The sequence below is a fragment of the Haemaphysalis longicornis genome, unplaced genomic scaffold, assembly GCF_048455015.1.
Source record: "Haemaphysalis longicornis isolate Haplotype H1 unplaced genomic scaffold, Haemaphysalis longicornis Haplotype H1 scaffold_47, whole genome shotgun sequence".
Lineage (NCBI taxonomy): Eukaryota > Metazoa > Arthropoda > Arachnida > Ixodida > Ixodidae > Haemaphysalis > Haemaphysalis longicornis.
In genome coordinates, this window is record NW_027526379.1 from 1,758,457 (window position 1) to 1,782,018 (window position 23,562).

Below are 23,562 nucleotides of genomic sequence, written 5' to 3' on the forward strand. Positions count from 1 at the left end.
CTTTTTCTTATCCTTCTTCTCCACGGTGGGTTTTGGCATTGTTTTGGCAGATAATCTACCGGTAAAACAATTGGCCTATTGATAGTAATTCCTGAACGCCTTAAGAAGCCGCACAAACTCAATATGGACATAAAAAAAAGGAAATAAGATGTAGTAAGCCGGGCTTCAATGTTTTATGAGCCACAAGTGATGGCTGCATGTCCAGTGTAGTGTTTTGGCGTTTCGTATTGACAGCACTGGACTCAGTCGACGGGAGGGAGGCCTTAGCAATCCAGCTCATCTATTGGAAGTCTGTTAGAGTGGCGGTATCGATCAGAAAAGTCGGTTTTGTCGCAGGGCACTGTGATTTTTTTTTTTCATAGCTTTTACATCTACCCTGGTATTCTGAGTCTCTCCTCCACTTGAGCCTCCAGTGGAGGAGATCCTTTGAATTTATTTCCCCATGCATGAGAATTGCGCAACCCTCGTCTCAGCCGAGTGGAGGGAGCAAAACAAGTGGGGGAAGGACTCGGAATATGGCCCCTAGTTTTTAAGTTGGCTTCCCCGCAGCGCACAGAGGCGGTGCGGGAAAGCCAAAAGCTTGTGCACACGAAAGGAGGTTTGATTGGGTAACATTGTGAGCACTCAAAAGTGCTGTGAGTTTCCAGCTGTCTTAGGGGGTGTTCTAGACACCTTGAAAGAAGCACCGTAACTCAGGTTCAGGTCTGTTTATGACTGTTTGAAAGAGCTGCGGTAGGGACATTGTGCTGTATTCAAGGTGCGATTACTTCCTGCGCAGACAGGAAGTGCCACAACACATTTACGGCCTGAATAAAAACACGCAGCTCCTAACAAGAATCTCTGTTAATGTTTAGAATTGGTACGAAGCTACCGTATAATGCGGAATATAGGTCGAGATTTTTTACAGAAAAAATTGCCGAAAAGTCACCCCTCGACCTATATTGCAGTCACTGGCAGTTGTCATCTGGCGACCGGGCAGCCCATCGAGCCCATCCAAACCCCAAAGGCACCATCGCCACCACCATCAATCGGACGCGACGCCATCTTTGTTTTGTTGCTTCTCTCGCTGTCGGCGAATGTGTGCGTGCAATTTTCTTATTGCTCAAAATGAGTTTAGGCACTTCGTGCCAGTTTACGGCAGCATTTAAAAGAAAAGTTGGGGTTTTCCAAGGCCAATAACGTGTCCGCCTTACGCCAGTTCGGTATCACCAAAAGAAGTGTTGCTAGCGGCGTTAGCTGAAGGGGCAGCTCTTGGTATGCAACGCTCGGAAGACCTCGCTTCATGGGCGCTGCTCTGTGCACCTGTGCTGCTGTACAAAGGGGCAAATTTTGTCCGCTAGCGTCATGCGATGTCTCTACGAATGGATACCCCAAGATGTTTGCTGACCGCCTGCACAGACTGGCTGTCGCTCCGGTCTGCACACGAGTGTCCCATGCTTTGCGCTCGCTTCACGATGACATCGTCTTGCGAGTGTTTAAGAAGTGCTGCATAAGCGATTCCCTGGACTGCACCAAAGACGACCTGCTGTGTGGGTGACAGCGAAGCAGAAGCAGTCGTCCGACGATACTTCAGACAGTTTTAAATTAGTAATCTAAGACGAAACAAGTTATTGTCTTAATAAAACAATGGTTGGTACCTAACTATTTTTTTGCATTTTTCGTCTACAAGGTAAGGGGGTCGACCTATATTCCGCCTCGACCTATATTCCGCATTATACGGTAGCTAACGCACATGCGTCAACGGATGTTTGTCTATGTCATTGCAAGCATATCCAGGCAGGCATGGCGACAGAGCACATAGATGTTGCCTCGAAGTGGAGAAAAAAAATAAACTGTAAGCCGCTACATCCTTCCCCGGATACGAGAAAAAGCGGAACTGCTTCTTTAAGTGCAGTGTGCCCCTTTGTTGTTTGTTAAGGCTTAGCCCAACAATTCCTTTATTGCCAAATAATCTGTAATGCGATCAGCTAGTTTGTGTACTGCAGTTTTAAGTTTGTTTACTGTACCGTACTGTACTGTACTGTAGTTTACTGTACTGTGTACTGTTAAGGCTGTGATGAGCAACGGACTGGTGCTCAGCTATGCAGAACATTTAACAAGTTTAACATTAACACGAACTAATTCAAGCCAGGCAAGTTGACCTTGCAGAAATGCTTTTGGGGGCTTGCTTAGTGGTAAGGATGAGAGGATGCTGGCCATGAATAATAAGAACATACACTTGATGTTATGGCTCCACAGTGAAAATAATACAAGGATAGCATAAGCTTTATGAGTAGATGGACAGCAAAGCTTAATTTGGAGCAGTTTATTTTTTATGACGTGGTTTGCATTATTAACGTTTTGAGATGCGATCTACACGATAGGCTGTCCACCCCAATCGATGTCATGTGCTGTTAACCCCGCATGCTCTGTGAAAGCAGTTGTGGTCACCTTCTGTTCCTTCACATCATAGTTGCTGCAGAATAGCCCAATGCACCGATGTAGACCTTGTCACAGTCCGTGCAACAACAACAACCACAACAACCAATAATAACAATGAATAAAGCTCCTGGTGCGATGCAAATGAATGTATTTGCTGAGCTTGTTGCGCTTGCATTGTTAAAGCCTTTTTTTTTTTTCGCCTTTTGCCAATCCCAGTTCTCACATTGTACTCTTTGAGGGTCTGTTCTGTGAGCCAGTTTTTAACACTAAACAGCAAGGTAGTTGAATAACTTTGAGAACGTGTTCCTAATCCAATGATCCAACAAAATAACTTGCAGTGCCATTTTGAATGCACTCCTTTGAGATGCACTCAGGAAGTGCTGTTTGGTAAAGAGCAGTGTGTTAGCTTCATAATTTAAAAAAAAAATGGTATGCAGTTACAGTAAAACTTTGTTACAAGAGACACTCAAGGTACCCTAGAATCATGTCTCTTGTAACCAAGGTCTCTTGAATGCGATGTTCCTAACATTGCAAACATAGGAAAACCAACCAAGCCGTTTTCATTCAAATGCCTCCTATAATTAAGTGTCTCTTGTAATGAGCTTTTACCGTGTTGCGTACTTCTTATACTAATGTATGGGGCAGAAAAATCAGGTGAGACTGGGAACCTTGAAAGAAAGCTGGGATAAAGCAAGCAAGCACAGCGAGAAGAATGCTAAGCTGTAACAGTTGGAAGTACTAGGAGGCAAATGTTTTAGATTAGGGAGCAACTTTGGCGGTAGACGTCCCAGCTAAAATTAAGAGAAAAATGTTCCATTGGGCTGAGCATGTGATACAAAGAACTGACAGCCGATGGGCCATCAAAATAACAAAATGGCCACCACTAAGATAATGAACTAGAAGTAGGCCTGAGGAAGCCTTTGTTTTGCAGGGAGAATGATGATGGTGGTGGTGATGATAATGGTGGTGGTGATGATGATGATGATGATTGTGATTAACATGTTCAGGTGTTCATGTGTCCATGTGTGTTCACTGTGCACGATGTCTTCTTTCTGCGAAACTTACAGAGACTGTGAACGTGATCTGTCCGCCTGCGTGCGACAAGTCCTACCAGGCCGCCGCCTGCCACCTGCAGAGCCTGTCGGCCTCTGTGCTGGTCCTGCTGTCCATGCTGTGTGCTCTCCTGGCAAAGCATTGAGCGAGCGCTGTTCCTTAAGGAGAAGTCTTTTTTTCTCGTCTGTTTCTGTCTCGGGGAGCGAGTCGTTGACGAACAAGAGTGTTCTGAGTGACAATGAGTGGCCGTGTGACACCTTGTGCGAGTATAGAGTCTTAAGGGGACAAGCTGGTGTATTTGTTGCCAGTGGATTTTTGCCTGAACAGGGGACGTTTGCACTCACCCGAACACAGCCAAAGACATGGCTGACTTCAGGTTGAGAGTTACTTTTATTTCTCACCTGGCCACCTAGGGGGATTTCCGTGAAAGGTTTTTCAGAAGAAGTTTAGAAGACATGAAAAGGGTTTGGGTCTGAATGTGATTCTCGCGTGATGGTGCCAGGGTAATTAGGCACGGTGCATTTGAACCACTTTGTCAGTTGATTTCAAGTTCCCTGCAAAAGATAGTTGAGTAAGCTTCGTCTAAACAATCTGCAACAAGCTGCAATAGTGGTGGTAGCTGGTGTAAAAATGACTGCCTCAGTCTGTTATGTTTTAAACATTCCTGCTTCTGTTTTCATTGGCTTTCATCAATGTGAGAGTTGCAAAAAACAGTCTTTCTGATGCCTGTCGCACATTCTCGAAGTGCCTCTGTGCAAGAGGCCTTCAACTGCTGCAGTCAAGCAATACTTTTTACCTTATCCAAACAGCTCAGAGTAACTGGGATCTCATTTTCGGTGATAAATATTATGAAATGCACACTAATTCAACATAACACGCAAGATTTTATTAGAAGCAAACGATAAGTGGAGAATCAGCCTAAAAAAAAAAGTGCCACTTAGCAATCGGAAACTACATAATTGGCAGAAAACAATACGACGGAGCATACAGAGGTCGGTGTGCATTTACTCTGCTCTTTAAACCAATGTTTAGTACATTTGACGTCCAGTAGATTGCCTGTTTCACGTGTCGAGTGAAGTTCTGCTTTTCCAGTTTTCCGCGATGAAAGCGAACCAACAATCGACCGCTGTAAAGCTGCTTGCCAAAACAGCTGTGATACAGAAAGCATTCCCAAACTTGCTTCTTTAAAGGATTCACCAGCCTCAAAGTCCTCTCAAACTGCCTTTTTTGAACTCAGTGCTTCAATGATTCAAATGGCATCCTGGTAACTGACAGTCCACTCTTGTGAACGCTAGGTAATGCGCGCCACTTCACTATTTGTGCAGTAAGAAGTTATTAACGTGTGCAAGTGCTATGGTATTGGGGTGACGTATTGTGTGCAAGGAAAGTAATAGCAAAAACGAGCAAGAATCTTTGGTGTGAGGCTTATCTGAACACTGCTTTTTGCGTTTGTTTGCTTGTAAGGGTTTGTTTCTGTAGTCATTCGTTTTCGTAGTGATCGTGATGTATGTTTTTTTAAAGATACGCCAGCTTTGATGGTGCCGAAAGTTATGTGCTTGAGTGGGTTTAGCTTGTGTGCTTGGTTATCGAGAATACGTATTCTTTCAGGGATGATGTCAGAGCTGGTGAAGATAGTGCTTCTTCCTGTAGTCCTGTGTCAAGATGGTTGCGCAAGTAGCAAACTATGATCATTTGGCTTTGCAACTCGCAAGTCACGCTTGAATGTATGACATTTCGTATTATTTCTCCGATTTCCTAGATAATTTTGTTTCATGGTGGCCGCTCTTTTTTTGATCGAGACAGCCAACGTCACTGCCTGAAAGATATCTTTGTTGTGGCTTTTCGTGCAAGCGCTACACTATGCAGTTTGACAGGCTTTAATGAAAGGGTGTTTGTCAAAAGTTTGTACACATAACTTGTACGTGTGAGTTTTGTCTGAATATCTCATTGTGTGTGATTGGCTTCACAGTTGTGCAGAAGTAGTTGCTTTGTAGCAGCATTGCTGATGTTTGAATGGCGACGTGAGTGAGTCTTATCTTTAAGCTTTTTCTTAGTCGTGTTTTTTCTTTCCGACAGTAGCTCTACTGCATTTCTACTTTGCAATCAAGCAAAAAATTTTGAAGAATGTTTCAACTTCAAGGTGTGCTTACTGCAATTTCTTTTTGTGCCGTTTCGTTTAAAGAAAAGAATTCGGCAGCGTTCATGTGTGACCTTCAAGCACAAATTGTATCTTTGTAGTGACTGCTCATAAACATTTCAGGCCCCATTTAGTGTGGTTAACCTAATTTGTTTGCAACGACATTGTTATGTAGAATACAGTCGAATCCCGCTACAACGGAATTGACGGGACGTGCGAAAAATTTCGTTGAAGCGAAAATTCGTTGAGGCGAAATCTGCCCCAACACACCACGGAAAGGCCAGAAAAATAGCCCCGTGCGTTTCCGCAACATTGGCAGCATAATACAATGTTTAGAAAAGGGAGTGACGCGCAATAACTCATGTTTATTCGGATAACAAACATACCAATGGTTATCTGTTTTTTCACCACTCAAAGAACGCGTTACGGAGGGGGGTGAAGATATGCAGGCGCAAAACGTATCGCTGTACAACAAGGCGTGTCCACCGAGCTGATTACTTGCAGATAGCTGCTAGGCCGTGGGAAGTCCCCCCTCTCGCTTGTGGCAGGAGCAGTGCCGTTATCTTATCCTCTGACAGGGCACGGCAGCTACTGACCTTGGCAGGCAAGACGCGCGCGCTTGCATTTAACATGACCGCGCGCTCGCGACTAAGATAGGATGACTAGGCTTCAAGACCAAACGCGCAAACATGATTTTCGCTCTTGGCTATGAAGAATGGTAGAAGGAAAACGGCAAGGACAGCTGCTCACAACGCATACATGACGGCACCGCGCCAGCAGCGGAGCACATTCATGCAATTTCAACTGGATACGGATTGGCTGTAGCTCTGGGGCTCCACCTTGGCGAAGCGGGCCTGCGCCTCGTGTAAAGACGGCCAGCCACATCGTTATCACCATCAAGCAATGGCGTGCGCCCATGAGTTATTTTTTGTTTTGTTTTGGGTGGCGGTGTGGTCGCAACGCGCATTTTCGGCGAAACTAAGCGTCCTGAATGTATAAAAAGTTACAGATAGCTGGCGCTATGCTTATTTTATTGTAAAATAATTGTTCAAACCCAGCCCAAATCATCGAAAATTTCGTTGAAGCGAAAGCAAGCCTGACAAATGGCTCGTTGTGGCGAGGACTTTGTTGCATTGACTTCTATGGCTAGCTGACGGGGAATTGGAAATATTTCGTTGAAGCGGAAATTTCGTTGAAGCGGCGTTCGTTGTAGCGGGGTTCGACTGTACCTCATCAGTAGAGTGGAGGGTTGCTACAGTCATCTGCTTTCTAAACCAGTCTTGCATCTTCAAAAAGTCGACAGCCTTTTTTTTTTTGCCTGACAGGAGCGTTAACAATGTCAAAAGAATCAAGCAATCAGTAAAATAAAATCTCTGAAGAAGCACTCCTATCTTACCCTAGTGTTCTGGAAAGAATGGCCAAAAAATAAGCCAGCGGCTATACTTTAAATTGTGATCGCATCACTCTTTCATGTACGGAAACGAAAATGTATCTGCCCAAACCTGCAATGGCACTGCTCTTTATAGAGTTTTTCTGTTTCAACTTGTGTGTTTCTTTAGCACATGTCTTTTTTTTTTTTTTTTCAAGTTGTATTTCCTTTGGATTGTTACGTTGTGGGTTTGTTGAGGCGAGATTGGCTGCGGCTACGACTTGCTACTTCTTCTGTGTGTGGTCGAGCCACTCGTGTATTTAACCTCGAGATCTCATCCTTGCATGCTGTACATACACATAAACATGGCGCCAGAGGTGCCATATTCCATTCTACGTTGTAGCAGAGTTGTTTAAAGCTGTTTGTGGGAAAATGCTTGCTTCGGTTCCATAAGCAGCTTTCACTGATGACACAAGTCGAGCTCTCTTTTTTAAGGGTGACATGCTCTTAAAACTGCTTCCTTTAGTTGTCAAGTAAACTCTTTGAAACTTGTCAGTCTTGCTGTTTTTTTCCACTGATTTCAAATATGCCATTATTTTTTGACTAAGTCGATTACTTACCTAGATAATTAGAGATAATTAGTCATTTTTGGAGGAACAATAGACAAAACCGTGTTAGTCATAAAACTGTAATCTTTATATTTTCCAGCGCTATGAACCCAGGTGAGTGAAATAAGAGAATCGGTTTTTCAGTGCTCCACTTGGAATCAATTTTACAGCTCATTAAACCTTGGTATCCCAGGTGGCTAGGAACCATTTCGGATGCCCATTTCAAGCACCTAAGTTTAATGAGCTGTAAAATTGGTTCCAAGCGGTGCATCAAAAAACCAAATCTCTTATCGCACTCACCCGGGTTCGTAGCATTGGAAAATGTACAGTTCTATGACTAACGCTGTTTTGTCTATTGTTCCTCCAAGAATGACTAATTATCTCTAATTATCTTGGTAACAAACTGACTTACTAAAAAAATAATGGCATATTTGAAATCAGTGGAAAAAAGCAGCAAGACTGACAAGTTTCACAGAGTTTACTTGACAACTAAAAGAAGCAGTTTTAAGAGCCATGTCCCCTCTTAAACTAAACATCTACTAGGCCATTGTCAGCGTTGCTGTGAGAATGTACACAGTGACTGAAAACTACCATGAGGGACCTCATTTTTTGCAGCATGAGCCGCGATAAAAGTTGACGCCTCTCTGCCTGTGAGCTGTCGGAAATTTGTCAGGAAGAGCTGCTCTGTAAGAACCCATTTCTGTCTGGACGTCTCATTTCCAACGCAGCCAGTCGACTCGTCAGTGATCAAGTGTTTGTTCCCTACTTGAGAAAACTATGCAGCACACCTCTATTTTTGTACTGACGTGACGCTTTTGTGTGAGGCGAATCGCTGTGCGGGTTTCATGAAAGTGTGGGGTACACTTTTTTTTTACTTCAATAAAGTTTTTTTGAGACTTCAGTTTCAGTAATTGTCTTACTCTAGTGGGCTTGGCATTCAAAGTTGAGTGCTGTCGCTGACTTGTGAGCAGCGCGCTGCCATAAAGAAGTATATACAAGTGTAGTGTAAGTCAAGAGTTCACAAACAAACAAGGCGAAATGGTCTCACGTCTCGGTTTATAGCTTGCCGGGTGTTGCAGTCATTGATTCAAGTCACACTCGTCGGCAACCGCGACTGCGATAGATTGTTTGAAAATGAAAAAAACGCCCATGCATTGAGAAGGATAAAAAGATGGTTAATCCGTTGAGCAGTGCAGCTAAGTGCGGTGTTTGGGAAAAAATCCTGGGCCATCTCCTCTAACCTGAAACCTGGGGAGAGGCCAAGTATGCAGTGGATAAATGTATTCTTGGCACCTTGGCGTTTTTGACAATGGAGATGAAACCGTTGGGGGTGGAGATATACAGCTTTGCTGTAAAAGTCTCTTGACTTTGAAGCACAGTGTCCCGGTGTTTTTTTAGTACGTGTTACGTTCTAGCATGAGGCGTGGATGAGTTTCCCAGTGTTTTAGTACCGTGACTACACGAGACGAACGACGATTACAACAACGACGACGACGGGAGATACCAACAGCCCCAGCCTCTAAAGTGCTTCGCCGCTAAAGGTTCCCATTCAGCCACTGCCGAATTTCCACGCTGTTTCTTTTCTGCTCGTGTCGGCCAGCTGCTAGTGTGGTTAGTGCTGGGACGAGTTTTTTAAGTATGGTTAGCATTTGTAGGCGTTGCCAAGCTTATTCTTAAAGGGTACGTAAAAAGGCTACGGGATCAAGAAAATGTTTGTTTTAAATGAGGAGGCTGACGGTTTAAGCAGCAAGTGATATTACGGGAGGATGTGGCATTGTCGGGGATGTCATGTCACTTTGAGTGCCATCAGGCCCACTCCCCACTGTCGCCATTGCTTTTGCGGCATGCTCACAGCTTAGATTTACTGTTTGCATGTGTTAGAAATAAATATTCATGGGGAGCAGCCATATTGCAAATGAGGTGTATTTGTGAGAGTGTAAACGTTCCCGATGCGCCCTTAGCGTGTCAGGGACATTATTCGCCCCGAGATCGAACAGTCGGCCCCTGGTGGCGGAGGGACGAACCGCTCCTGTGTGGATGCCGTTCTCGCGGTGGCTGCTAGTTCATGTTGCGCACGGCTGAAGACACATGTTGCACACGATAAAAAAAAAGAACAGTCAAACACAAATATATCAAACTCGAGGGGATCGCAAAATAGTTCGATATATCGATAATTTGAAATGACAAATATGCCCATCTCAAGCTTATCTGAAAACTCTGCACATCACTGAGAGCTTTTCAAAGTTGCAACAAGCAGTAGACCAGTGATTTGTTCCTCACATTACAGAAAATTCTAACCACAGTGCAACGACTACCGCAGTGTATCTAACATGAAAAAAGTTTGTGAGATCCTCTTACTTTTTTCTCTAGTCATAAAGTGCACCAGGCTCATAACTAGCTCATAGCCTCAGGCTTCAAGCTCATAACTAATCACAGCGCGGAAGAGAAGACAGACAGAAGAATAACCACAGGACAGGCGCTGACTCTCAACTCAATTTATTGAAAGCCTGCCACAAACATTTATACCAAAGGCAAACAACGCCACTTGTGTCAAAATTACATAGAAAAACAGAAAGCAAAACAGAAAAAAAGAAAAGAGGGGAACATGACTCATTTGTGGTCATCCATGAACCAAACCTCATTGTCAGGAAGCACCACTGAAGGGTGGCTCGCGCACTTTTCACCCCTCCCGCAAATGTGATAGGCTTCAGCTATCTCTCGGTGTAACTGCTTCGGGTGCTTGATAACAATATCAATTTCCTAAAACACCGGGTGGCAGCCGCACATGTGGCAGTGTGAGGCCAAAGGAGGTCGCAGACGTTTGTCAAAGGAGAGCGCGTGCTCTCGCAATCTAACATTAGCATACCTACAAGTCTGCCCTATGTATGACGCGCCACACGAGAGAGGGACTTTGTACACGACGCCGGTTTGGCTGCCCACATACCTGTGCTCATGGTTTCTGCCACACGCCGAATTTGCTGCCCTCCCTGCCAACGAAGCCTTTCTTTGTACAGCAGCACACAATCCCTCCAGTTTACGCGGGGTGGAAAAAAACCACCGTGACACCATACCAACTGGCAACATTCTTCAAGCTGTGCGACGTATGGCGCACATAGGGAATCACGGATAGTTTATTTCCATCCGTTTTTTTCCTTTCTTTATCGGGGTCCCCTCAGGAGTTGAAATGCCTGACCAACTTATTACTACAACTCCAGAACGCTGCTCTAGGGTAACCTGCTGCCTCTAGCCTCTTTAACTGACCTTCGAGAAAAGTGTGCGAGCCACCCTTCAGTGGTGCTTACTGATAAAGAGGTTCGGTTCATGGATAATGACAAGTTTAAAGAAGTAAAGATCGTGTAATTAACTACAGCATGTACGTTGTTTCCCGAACGTGGGCTGGGTGTACCCCAAGACTTGCTGGATTTTTTTTTTTTTTTTGCACAATGCTGGTTTTAAACCCAATTTTGAAAAATGCGAGCCACAATAAATCTCGGGTCAAAAGGGGGCTGATCAATCTTCAAGTTGAAGTACTGCTGTGTTCACCGTTACGGGACACGACTCCTAGGATACTTCCAATTGCAAGTGAAACGGATCGCCAACGTTTGACTTTTAGCATTACACGCGTTCTCTTCGTGCTGTGTTTGGAATGTTGGCAGGAACGTAGAGTAAAGAAAAACATGCAAAGCTTTTATCCATGGCTTTTTTAAACAACCTCAAGAAAAAATGCCAATGCAAAAGCGAGGTTCAGTGGACAACAAAGTGCAGGTATACCAGGAACCTGTTGTGTAATTCCGTAATGGGAAAGATGGTATTAACGTTTCACTATACACGTAACCGGTAGTAAAACTTTGCTATGTTCATGGTTTTGTGATTGACTGTGTTTTAACTGCATTCGTAAGCGGCTTTATGCAAAATTACAAAAAAAAACATCTCACTGATCTAGGCACCTGTTAGATTTTAAAAGGAACGCAAATGGTCAATGGCGCAGCTGTAACAGAAAATTTGTGCTCAAGGTTCAAGAAGCTTGGTTTCTGGACTGTGCACACTAGCAATTTATTTCACAATTTCACTTGTGATTAAAGCCCTAAATAACTGACCCGACACCGTTATTCATCAAACCTGCCTTCAAAGCCGCTAAAATCTGACCTAACTGAAGCTGTGCGTAAAATACCCGTTCGAACGATTGCATTTATAACTCTCTGCTTCTTAAAATACAGAAATTTTATGTTGTCTTCCAAATGAAAAAAAAGAAAAACGAGTTATCGCAAGCTGTTATAAAAAGAATGTGGGGGCAGTCAAGTGCTGTTATTGTTTCAGGTCATCCCACAAATGCAATTATGCGTCATGTTACCAATGAAAGTGACTATACTCGGTGACAACTTAAGAACGGCACCGGAAGTTGCCGCTGTGTCTTATCACCGTAGCCAGATGTTTCTCCGCGCGGCGCAAGTAGGGCGTTACTAGGAATATTTTTAACATGGCGTTCCAGTGATTTTTTGGACTTAATATGCTTATAAACGACCCCAGTGACGACAAACAAACGACAAACAAACTGCGTTAGACAAGGCAGACGATATCACGCATTTAGCAAACCCCTTTCAAAACGCGCGCGCACTGACGTCACGGGTCCGGCGCTTTGGCGGAGTGATACACTACATGAGGTGGTGCCGTTTTTGAGTTGTAACCGAGTATAAAACTGCTGTTGTCAACTGAATTCCCAAGATAGATGCTTCTGATTTGTCTCTATTTCTGTTTTTATTCTGTGTTAAAAATCCTATTCAGGAAAAATTGAGCTTGCTAAAAACCACGGTGTACGGGTTCATTGTCATTATTTCGGCCGTTCAGTGATTCCCGATGGGTCGCTGTTTTTTCGGCGTAATAATGAAAGCTTATTGCCACTTCCACGCAATACATTAAACGTTGAACAGCGTATATACCACGGCACGCCTGGAGTGGCTGCTCCTTTGCCTTGAATGCACTTTGTAGGCATCACACGGGTGGGTGTGGCACTAATTTATGCATACTTTTAGTGATACGTCGCTAATAAATGGCAGCTTGTGAGTTGCATACTTCCGAGCGCACAACTTTTTTGGCAAGTTTGTTCCTTTGAGCTGTTTTTGTACACCTACTTTGGATTAGTGGCAGAAAATTGGGCAAAATTTAATGGTCTCTGCACCTGGGACAGCACATTTCTTTGCTACAGGTTGGCACCACAATAGGGTAGACAGGAGAGGAAGGAGTAAATTTTAATATGGCGAGCTCACGTCTCGGCACCCACCTGGTGGGCATCCGGGATACCTTGGCCTGCGCTGGCCACCCGGGCCCTCTCCCCCAGGCTACCCTGTTAAAAGAGGTCAGAGCTGGTCAGTCGTGCCAGCCACTGCTCATAGGGGAGGTAATAAAAGCGTAATCAATTGTTCCCTCCCAAAATGCCATCAGTGTTTTACCTACCGAGTCCAGTTTTCGTGGTAGTAGGTCGCAAATTTCGCAAGCATACTTCATTCTAGTTCTAGTTCTTGCCGTTTCAATGCCTCTTCAACCAAGAGAAATAAGTGGCGCCAAAATATAGTTAAAACTCGATCTAACAAACCTACCAGAAACTTCGAATTATATTTCGTTAAATCGAGAACTTTGTAAAATTGGGACTGTCATTCTAGAAGCAGTTGGTTCTATAAATTAGATGTCTAAAGGGAGGCGCTTCCCAGCAGCTGACATGACATCGTAATTTTGGCGGCTGCGGCGCTCGCATGCCGATAAATTATCAATGGGCCGAGAGTCCGCGGTGAAAATAATAAGCCAGCCAGGCCTTGCCCTGAAGTTGTCGTGTCCCAGCAGATGAGAGAAACACAGCACTTTTTGTTTTACCATTTTTGTGCTGAGTGGAACGTTCTTGGCTTTCATGTCCTAGAACCATGTAAACCTCCAACTTTTCATGCAGGGTGCTCTTGAGGTTCTTTTTCTTCGACGCAATTCAAGACGAAGTGAACCATGTAAACCTCCAACTTTTCATGCAGGGTGCTCTTGAGGTTCTTTTTCTTCGACGCAATTCAAGACGAAGTGACATAGACGATGGCGTAATTTCCCTCTAAGATTGTGGAAAGCATCCTGGCTGGGATGCCATGGGCTTCGGCCACGGGACTGCAGTGTTTATCTTGAAGAGCTCCCTAAAAACAAAACTAGATTTTTTTTTTCTGACATGGTGTAATAATCTTCCTGGCGTTCTGACGAAACAGATATGAAATTTCTCCTTTTGTAAATGTCTGTTTCTTGAAATACTTCATTAAATCAGGAATGGTACTGAATATACTTCATTAGTTCCAGCTCATGAAAGCATTGAGCCATATAGGAACCTGCAGGGGAGCCAAAATTTGTTCTTTAGATCGGGAAATTTGTAAGATCAGGTTTGCTTAGATAAAGTTTTGACTGTAGCTATAGACATCTCTAATATTGCAGACTTGATTCGGTCGGGAAGCGGGACCTGTTCAGTTGCAGGCGCTGCCTCGCAAACTGCTCACGTTTCCTGGCTCCTTGGGAGTCCCAGCTCATCAGTTTGCGAGGCCGCGCCTGGCAAACTGGAACAGGCTCAGCTTCCCGACCGAATCAAGTCTGTTCTAGGAAGAGGGCCCAAATTTAGTCAAGAACCTAAGATCCCCGCTCACGAGCTACTCACCTTTAACAGGCAGATCGCGGAAAAAGGGGGCTTCGAAGACTGGGAACGGTGTCTCCTAGACGATGTTGACAGCATTCGTAGGACTGTTCCTAAGCAGTCAAGCCAATGTTCACAGTTGAAGACAAGTTCTGTGGTTCAGTACCTCAACGACAATGGGCTACGGCTTCTTCTGAGCAACAAGGAGGGTGGGTGTTTGTTGAGATGCCTTCCGGTGTATTCAGTGCAAAGGCAGTGCAAGCGGTAGAAAAGACCTTCAAACCCGTGAAGGCAAGTGCCCCAAAAGTAAAAGCAAAAGCTGCGGAATTATATCGGGAACTTGAGCTGCCCTGTACAGCAAAAGCCGTTTCTAGTTCCAAGAGCAATTGTTTGAGCGTGTTTTTCACAGATAAGATGCATAAGAATAAGATGCCTTTTCGGTGCATTGTTAGTAAGCGTCTTGGTAGCCTTATCATCGACGACCAGTGTATCACTATAAGAGCTCACTTGAGGTCATAGATTATATAAGAAATGACACCTCGGTGGGGTTTGCTTTTTCAGTTGACGTTGAGGATTTGTTTTATTCTGTGCCGCACTCGGAACTGTTTGCTTCTGTTAGGCAATGCATTGATGTAAACGGTGGCGTCCATTTCCAGAATTCATGTGGTGTGTCTGTGGAATGTTTTATGCGTTTATTAGTTTTATCTGGATGAAACATATCTTTCTTTCGAAGGATGCATGTACGTTCAAAAACAAGGGATTTATATCGGGTCCTGTGTTGCGCCGGTCTCGTGCAACAATTTTCTTGCCAGTGTTGACCGTGACTTGCTTTTAAGCTTTGACAAGAAAGTTTCTGCGTATTTTTACATATGTCCACGATTTTTTAGTGGTTTTAAGAAAACAGTGTTGTCCTAACTACCCTGAAGCCACAAAAGGGATTTAAAAAAATTTTTGCCGGCATGGGAAGGGTCTCGCATTTACGCACGAGGTTACAAGTCATGAAACCCTGCACTTTTTAGGCATTAATTTTAAATCTTCATCCGACCGTGTTTGTTGGATCTATCGCACGTGTGCCTGCAAACAGCTGCTGCCATATTCTTATTCCCATTAGAGACTATCAAAAGTGCCATAGTGTCTCTGGTTCTAGAGTCCGCACTCAAGAAGTCCTGTGTACGTACTGTTCAAGAGAGCCTTGACTCTCAACTAAAGAGACTTCTGTCGGTTGGTTGTCAGAGATATGTCTTGGTGGGTGTTGGCGAAGCGTTGCTGCGGAAAGCCAAAGGCCAAGTAGGTGCAAAGCCGCCAGAACAACCGAAGGGGAAGCCTGTTAGGGTTACGCACAACCTGAAAAAGGTGGCAGAAAGGTACAAAGCGCCGGTGGTGTTTTCTGCTCCACAAAAACTTGGCCGCCTGTGCGCGCAAATTTCTGGCAAGCCCAAACAAAAACAGTGCGAAAAGAAGCATGCCAAGCGCTTTGTGCCCTATGACGTCAGGGTATAAATGAGATACCGCTTTCATGCGGGGAGGCCTATATCAGCTCATTTAGTACCTGGCCCTTACCGTTTATGACACTGCGTCCATTTCCTGTTCGTTCGTTTGTAGAAGAATGTGTTCAACGTATTCATTGCTGATTCGACGTCCTCGTAGAAACTTTCTGCGGCTTCATCATCATTGCTAGCTGTTGGCGCATAGGCTTTTACTATATTCAACCTCTGCCGCTTGTTTAGCTTTTCACGACGACTTGATCAGAACCATGGCAACCTGCATTTGTTTATCTTCCGTTGCTTTCTTTCTGTTGGTTCACCTTTTAATTCCCTTGACTATTAAGTGTGTCTTGACTGCACATGCATAAGCGATTCTTTGTTCCGCACTGCAACAGTTAGCTACAGTGAAATGGCAAGCAGGGCAGTCCAGTTCCTGCAACTGCGGCCTGCGAGAGGACTTGACCCCTATCGCCTTTAACTCCCCCAAACGTTGTTTTTTACGCTGCTGTGCTTACACGAAGAGGGAACAAAGAGACGCAGATTTTTCAAGTAGTATTTACTTCCACCAGGACACACAAGAAGCTGCTACAGAGAGCAGACACGCAGGAAGCCGCAGTTCTTCAGGCAAGGACCCTCGAGAGTTTGAGACCGCGCCGTCATGGGTGCGTCTTCGAGGGCTGCACTCCGAAACATCCCCTTGGATTGTCAGCCAGCGGAGTTCAGTAGAGGGCGCGTTGCAACGCACCGCATCCTTTCCTTTCTCCAGCCCCTCGGTCTACACCCTGGAAGGGAAATCAGCACTTCACTTTTCATAAAGGCATTGTTTCCCGCCATTTTGCGGACGGTATAACCCAGCCTAATAAATAAACAATCAATCGAATAGCTTCGCTTATTAGTACTGCCAGGAATTTTTGTATTTTATAGATCGAAGCAGAAGCAACGTATTCAACTGGCATCGGCGCTATGAAAGCAATTATCGTTAGATCACGTTCATTTCCCGCGAGTACGTTTGGGTTTCTGAAAGCATTCACTTAACACGTGTATCAGAATACGCGGTACAAAACTAGCTAGGCTCATGTAAGGAAGATTACACAGTTATCTTTTCTAGGCATTTCAGAATCATGTGCGGCACCCAAACATCTTTCACTGCCAAAGGCTACTACCAGAAAGCGTGTTTTGTAAACGCGTAATGTCAGCCCAAATAAATTCCCAGTGTAATACTACCATAAAGGTTAAACATCCCAAACCATGCGCAGTCTTTTGTTCGTTATGTGACTGGCATAGTGCATCGAAGGACGTTGTCACGGAGATGTGTGTACGAGGCCCTGTTGGAAGGTTCGTTTCAGGGAGCCCCTCTGATGGATTAGGCATTCTACGCGCTGAAACCTTCCTACCACCAAGAAGAACGTGGTTGTCACCCGATGTATATCGATACTTAACTACTTTTTCATCGTAAATAACCAACGTTTACGGAACTAGCAGAAGCCTATTGTGTCAGCCAAGAGAATAACATTTGCGGCTGTAAAACGTGTCACTTAGCACGAAAAATCTTGTGTGTGGTTTTTTGTACGTATTGTATGTGTGAATGAAATATGCTTTCTATGTACAGTGTTTTTAAGTGTTCCTTGCTCCCGTCGTGTATTACTGTGCGCTGCAAACTCCCCAGATATGCACCCCCTAAGCGAAATTTCCATTTTGCTGCGGTTAATTTATGGTATAATGGCTTTTTTTACCTCGTTTCAACCCAGACCTTCACGACTCGAACTTTTTGGTAGTAAGAGTATTCTGCTGTGAGCACCGCGCGCCGGTGGCTTCTTAGCATTTGCATCACTATACAGGTAGGTATTCGCTATGAGGGGCTAGATGGGACCCTCGATGGGACACGTACCTAGACTATGCCGTTTACTGCGCGAAGAATTCACGAATGTTCAGATCACGAACAAGGCACGAATGTTCAAAGACAGGCTTATGAATCACTTCGCAGGAGGAAGAAGAATACAGTGTGGATACTTAAGAGTGGCTTTGCAACGCCAATTCGGCAAGGAAAACCCTTTCCAACTTTGAAGCACCACGACAACCCAAGCTCAACTCGAGACGGTGAATAAGCAGAAATGTGCAGAGTTTCTTTGCTGATAACTGAGGTATAATTCGAGATCCTCAAGCTCATCGAGAATTCCTGCGTGGAGACTGGCATGAAGCGTCGTTAAAAGGTAGCGAGTGAAGATCTGCTCCTAGCCCCGTTTCGTGACGCCCACCATTCTCTTTGCGTGTCGGACGGTCCTGAATTTATTAAACGGAGCATGCGTGTTAAGCCTACGTAAATGTTTGCTTGCGTCTTGTTGCTGAAAACCATAAAGAAAGGCACGTGAACTTTCTCGCAGCAGATAGTGCAGGGTTCTTTATACTAGTATCTGAAGAACAGTTTTTTGGTGAAAACCTCGGGAGTCGTAGATAACAGTTTCAGTAATGTAAAAGTTGAATCAAAAATAAGGGAAAAAGGGGCGAAGTGCATTCTTCAGGAAGCGAACTTGAACCACCACTTGCAGTCGGTGCAAAAGGCCGCGAATCCATACTCGGTGGTTTTCTTCCATATCAAAGCACATGAATCGTAAACACTGAGGCGCACCGTTGTGCCTAAAAGCACCCGGCACGTGGTAGTCAAATAACTAACAGCGGAGCTTTTTAAAGCTTGGTCCGGGGGGCGTTAGCAAACAAAATACCGAGAAAAAATTACGCCCATCTTCCCGCGAGGGAACCCTGGTGTGATGCGACGCATCGGGGGGTTCAACGAAGTAGTCAAAGCAAGGTCACGTCAGTGCGAGAGCGAGCGCTTGACTGAACCGCCGCGGCGCGATACCCGCTTTATATTCACAGCGATTGAAGGAGAGGTGACACTGGAGGAGAGTCGCGCATGCGGGCAATTGCGCGCGCCGGAGCAGTTGTTAATGCAGCGTTACGCGGCGAAGCGCGCGCCAAACAAGCGCGCCAGCTGTGGTATGCTAATGAGCCGGAGTGAGAGTGTTGCACACAGCTGTGGGAGAGAAGAACGCAGGAGGGATGCGGACGGACGCCGCGACGACGACGCAGGAGGGACAAGCCCGAAAGCAAGAGATGCGTCGCATCTAAAAAAACTGTACCCCAAAGGGTGCACCACCGCAGATAGGGTATTATAACAGTAAAGCCAGCTTTCGCGCCTGCCCGAGTGTGAGCACAAGGGAAGTATGCGTACGCGCACCTTTTGCATTGCATTTTAAGGGTGATGGTCCTTCTTGGGCTACTAAAACGCAAAAAATTGGAGCAGCTTGTGGTGCAAGGTTGGAGAAACAGGGGGGGCTGGGGTCAACCTAGCTTCTTCCCTACTGGGATGCGCTGTCAGTGTTTGGACCCGACCGGAACTCCTTGTAAAATACGGCTAAACTTGGCCCCACCCCTAAACACTTAGCCTATAGCCTAGCTAGAACATCCAAAACATAGCAAAACTTAGCAAAACCGGAAACATTTATGTGGACCCCCAGGTCCGCTGATCCGTTAGCCTAGCACCGCTAGTGCAAGCTGTGCATTTTCTAAAAAGAGAACCAAATAAACTGCACCTTGAGGATCCCTTCGGAATGAAATATTAAGGAGCGATTGCTTTATACTTCCTAATGGGAGAGTTGAAATTTTGCAAATCAATCAGATTGATGGGGTAAACATGTAGTATTTCCTTCTACAGCATGATTGAGTTAGATGGGCTGAAGCCTCCGTTACCGAAGACAATTGTGCGCCAAATTCTTCAGAAGGATAGTGGCTTGACAGCGGGAGGACTTGGTCGACTGACGATTGCCAACCTTTGCGTGGGAACAAAAGTGTTGTTACAAGAGGCGGGCGTGTGTGTTGGCTCTTGAATTGCGCCAGCCTTATGTTTCTGGGAAGGAAGTAGACTCCAGTGGGAATAGGCGTCTTCAGGGCAGCCTTTCGTGCATCTACAGACACGAAGGTGATTTCCCGAAGTTTAGCGCAGCGCAGAGCCGATCTTGAACACGTCCTGCGTCTTGAAAGCATAGGTCGGCAAAACAGAAAGAACTCACTCAAACTCAATCACAATTTTTTTCATTCACGCTGTACTCAATCAAACTCAGACTCAAAAAGTTCGTCTGTTCACAAAATCACTCGTACTCACTCATCAAATACTCACTTGTAATCGTACTCACTTGTACTCAAACTCATTTGTCCTCACGAGTATCCGTACTCAATCTGTACTCATGAGTACTGAATCTGCACTCATGAGTACTCACTCTGTACTCATGAGTACTCAATCTGTACTCATGAGTACTACTCATGAGTACTACTCATTCTGCACTCATGAGTACTCAATCTGCACTCATGAGTACTCAATTTGTATTACTCACGAATAATCAACTTATCTGCACTGTTATCTAAGTCGTAGCTCGAGTGAAAGACTAAGTAGAAAAAATAGATTGTTTAATTGATTAGAAAAACACAGGTTACATATAAATCAGGACAGAGGAAGAAAACGTCTGACGCGGTGCACTGTCGTTGGGCGACTTACTGCGCGAAGGCAAGTACATGTGAGAAAGCGAAACGGAACGTAAGCACTCGCGTTGCGTCTGGCCTCTCCTCTTGTTCTCAGGCCGGGTCGGGCTTAGGGGAGCTCGGGGCTTGTCGGTGCGGCCGTGGCCGTAAACTGCGTTAACTGCGTGTCTTCGTGTGGCAGCTTTTATCGTCCGTTTTCTTGTTTGCACTACTGTTTGCACTACTGTACTCAGGAGTGCATATACTCAAGAGTGCAAGCACTCGCAAAAACAGTATTCATGAGTATTGTACTCATGAGTGCTGTATACTCATGAGTACTGTGTACTCATGAGTACTCATACTCATGAATACTCAAACTCATGAGTACTCATACTCATGAATACTGTACTCATGAGTACTCATACTCACGAGTAGTGTACTCATGAGTACTGTACTCACGAGTAGTGGACTTACCCTTGTACTCACTCGTCATCGTACTGACTGTTTTTTTCTGGGTGTGTGATCACTCATCATCGTACTCACTCGTGAGTTTGAGTACAAATGAGTACGAATGAGTGTACTCACGAGTGAGTACGCCGACCTATGCTTGAAAGTTTTAACAGCAGAGCTGTTTAAGCTTGAGCTTTGTCCATTGGCGTTCGCAAAAAAAACAAAAAAAAAAAAAAAAAACAAGAAAACATACTCCCCGGCACGCTGCGCTTGGCATGACCTTCGCTTAGCCGCGTAGGCAGAGCCAAGCCTGGCTTAATTCTGACCTAATCGCGCGCGCTGGCACCGCTCGACCTTCGAGAACACTTTGCGCAGCGTTCGAGGCGTGATCTCCCACGTGCTCTTGTCCTCACCAGTTCACGTACGTTCGCGCCTTAAGTGGGAATCACAGAAAAGCTCCCGGTAGAGACGCCGAATTTACGTAGCCGGTTGCCACGGGTTCTAGCGTGTGCTTACGCGATCCACTTTGGGAGAGATGTGAAAGCCTGCGGACGAACCATGCGGCAGGCCTGTCAGTCATGAAGAGCTTTTAGCGGCAAGTTTGGAAATCCTTGTGAGGTGCAACAGCCAGGTCTCCAATGAAGGGAGAGAGACCGCTAGCTCTGCTGTTTCTCTAGCCTTGACACACTACTGCAAGCTGAGCAAATTTTTCTATAATGTGAAATGTAAATGATGTTTCCGTCTGAGCGTCCCACTTTTGCAGAATCAGCCGTGTTGGTGTTCTGCTTTCCTACTTGATTAGGCACTATAAAATGATATACAGTGCGATCGCAGTGCTATTATCTCCGATCTGCCGAAAATGTTGTCATGGCTACCCGTCTTTGGACTGTCGGGTTGCCCCCAGTCTATTTTTTAGAGATAATATTAAAGTCATGTGCGGTATATTAAGACCTCTTAAGAGGAGATGAATGATGGGCGTGAAAAGAATTAACTATAACTTTGTACAACCTCCTTGGTTGAGCCAAACTACGACGTTAAGGCGCTGTTCTCCGCGAAGACAACAGTGACCAAGTTTAAATTTGTCCAGTTAGTGTCAAGGTCTTTCACGTCAGGGCGTCCCATACGACATGGTGGGGAGTAGAAGCGGCGACCCAACGGCGACAACCTGTTGTGCCCCCAGCTGAGGAGAGTGAGTTAATTGTCCCCATTGTTAGAACAAACGCCAGCCGGACTGCCGCATCGACTTCCCCAGCTCGACCTCTTCGTTTGTGAGAGAGCATCAACGGCAGGTGAATCTCGCGCAAAGGCGTGCGAGGGTTGGGAAGGCGAGCTGAGCTCTAATTTAAACCAGCTGATACTCTGGTTTAAACCAGACAGCTGGAGCGATGACTTTAGCATCAGGGAGTCCCGGTCAACTAGGGAAACGCCACTACATATATTCAGGGCTACGTCAAGGACAGCTGTCACACAGGAGGGTCGTCTCAGAGCTAGGTAGACGTCACAATGCGTTTATTCCGAGCGGAACCCAGAACTCTAGCACCAGGAATTATGGCGAGGATTGGTAAGAGGAAGATATGAGGTACGACAGGATGATAATAATGGTAGTCAGAAGCAGACGAAGTACACGGTGAATTGGTACAACAGTACAAGGGCACTTGTTCATGTCTCCTCGAAGTGGGCACTAGCGCATCGTACAGATTGATGCTCACAATATGTTAACGGTTGAGCCGCTCGCCCTTTATTTACGAATTGCAACTCATTTAGTCAAAACGCGCAGGCGGTAACTGTCCATTGCCATGGTCTAATTGTTAACAAGCAAGGACAGGCGCTTACTATAAAATTCCGCATTATGTAAATAGCACGGCAATCCGCAACGCAGCAAGCCACATAATACGGACCCCGTAAGCTAACAGTTGCCACTGCCCGCCTTACGAAGGCCCGCCAAACATTTGTCCAATAACGACTCCTACGGTCCCTGTCTGCAGCTGCCGATCCGGAAATGCAACCTATCCACGAAAGCGTTTCCTTTTCCGGCCGTGGTAAGCAACAATCACGCTGAAGTGTGCTGTGGGCGTTGTGTTGCTGAGAACAAGGTCGCGGGTTTGATCCCGGCCTCGGCGGCCACTTTTTTTGTGAAAGCGGAGGGCGAAAACGCGTGTGTGTTGATGGTTCATGTGTCGGCGCATGTTCAAGACCCCATGGTGTTCAATATCCCAATCTCGCGCCCTCCCTATGGCCTGCCTATGCTTAGGTGCGTTAAACACCATAATTTGCATTTTAACCGCGGAGCTGTTTAATACGAGCTTTTTCCGTCCAAAAAACCTCGCGGAGCCACGACGTCACCTCGCGTTGCCTAGCAACCCCTGGCGTAGCTCTGCATAGCGTCGTGCTCAATTCGCTAGCCTAGGCATGGCTCCGCCTCACCTCACCAGTGCCCTTAAAGCCGTGTCGTAACTCCGCAACGCATGATATAAAGGCTCGTGTACAACGGCGTCGTCCAGGCTTGCGCGTGGGCTTGCGCCCAAGGAGGAGCTCGCAAAAAAAAACTACCAAGCAAAAATAGTGAGCGCACGTTAGTATGCGCCTGGTGTGGAGCTCCCGCCGTCTGCCAGCTGGACCTTCGAGAACCCACTGCCCAGTGTTCGTGGCGTGGTGCTCTTCTACTCGTCAGTTAACGTGTGTTCGTGCCTGAAGTGGGGAGCAGAGACGCGCTAGACACCGAGTTCGCGAAGTCGGTTGCCGCGAGTTCTAGCGCGTGCGAACGCGGTCCACATTACGAAAGCGATATGGAAGAGATTTGAAAGCCTGAGAAAGAGATCGTTGCGAAATATATGCGAAGGCCTGCGGGAAAAACCATCCGGCCCTGCCAGTCATGGAGAACT

General features: G+C 45.6%; 1 protein-coding gene across 1 annotated transcript in view; it reads left to right on the forward strand.

Moving 5' to 3' along the window:
• Lac (septate junction protein lachesin) overlaps positions 1-8,487 on the forward strand; it is a 65,984-nt gene extending 57,497 nt beyond the window's left edge. Inside the window, exon 6 of the mRNA XM_077669641.1 lies at positions 3,489-8,487. Within this exon, the coding sequence (XP_077525767.1) occupies positions 3,489-3,619 (131 nt within the window). The 3' untranslated portion in view covers positions 3,620-8,487. The remainder of the gene's footprint in view (positions 1-3,488) is intronic.
• The last annotated feature ends 15,075 nt before the right edge of the window (positions 8,488-23,562 follow it).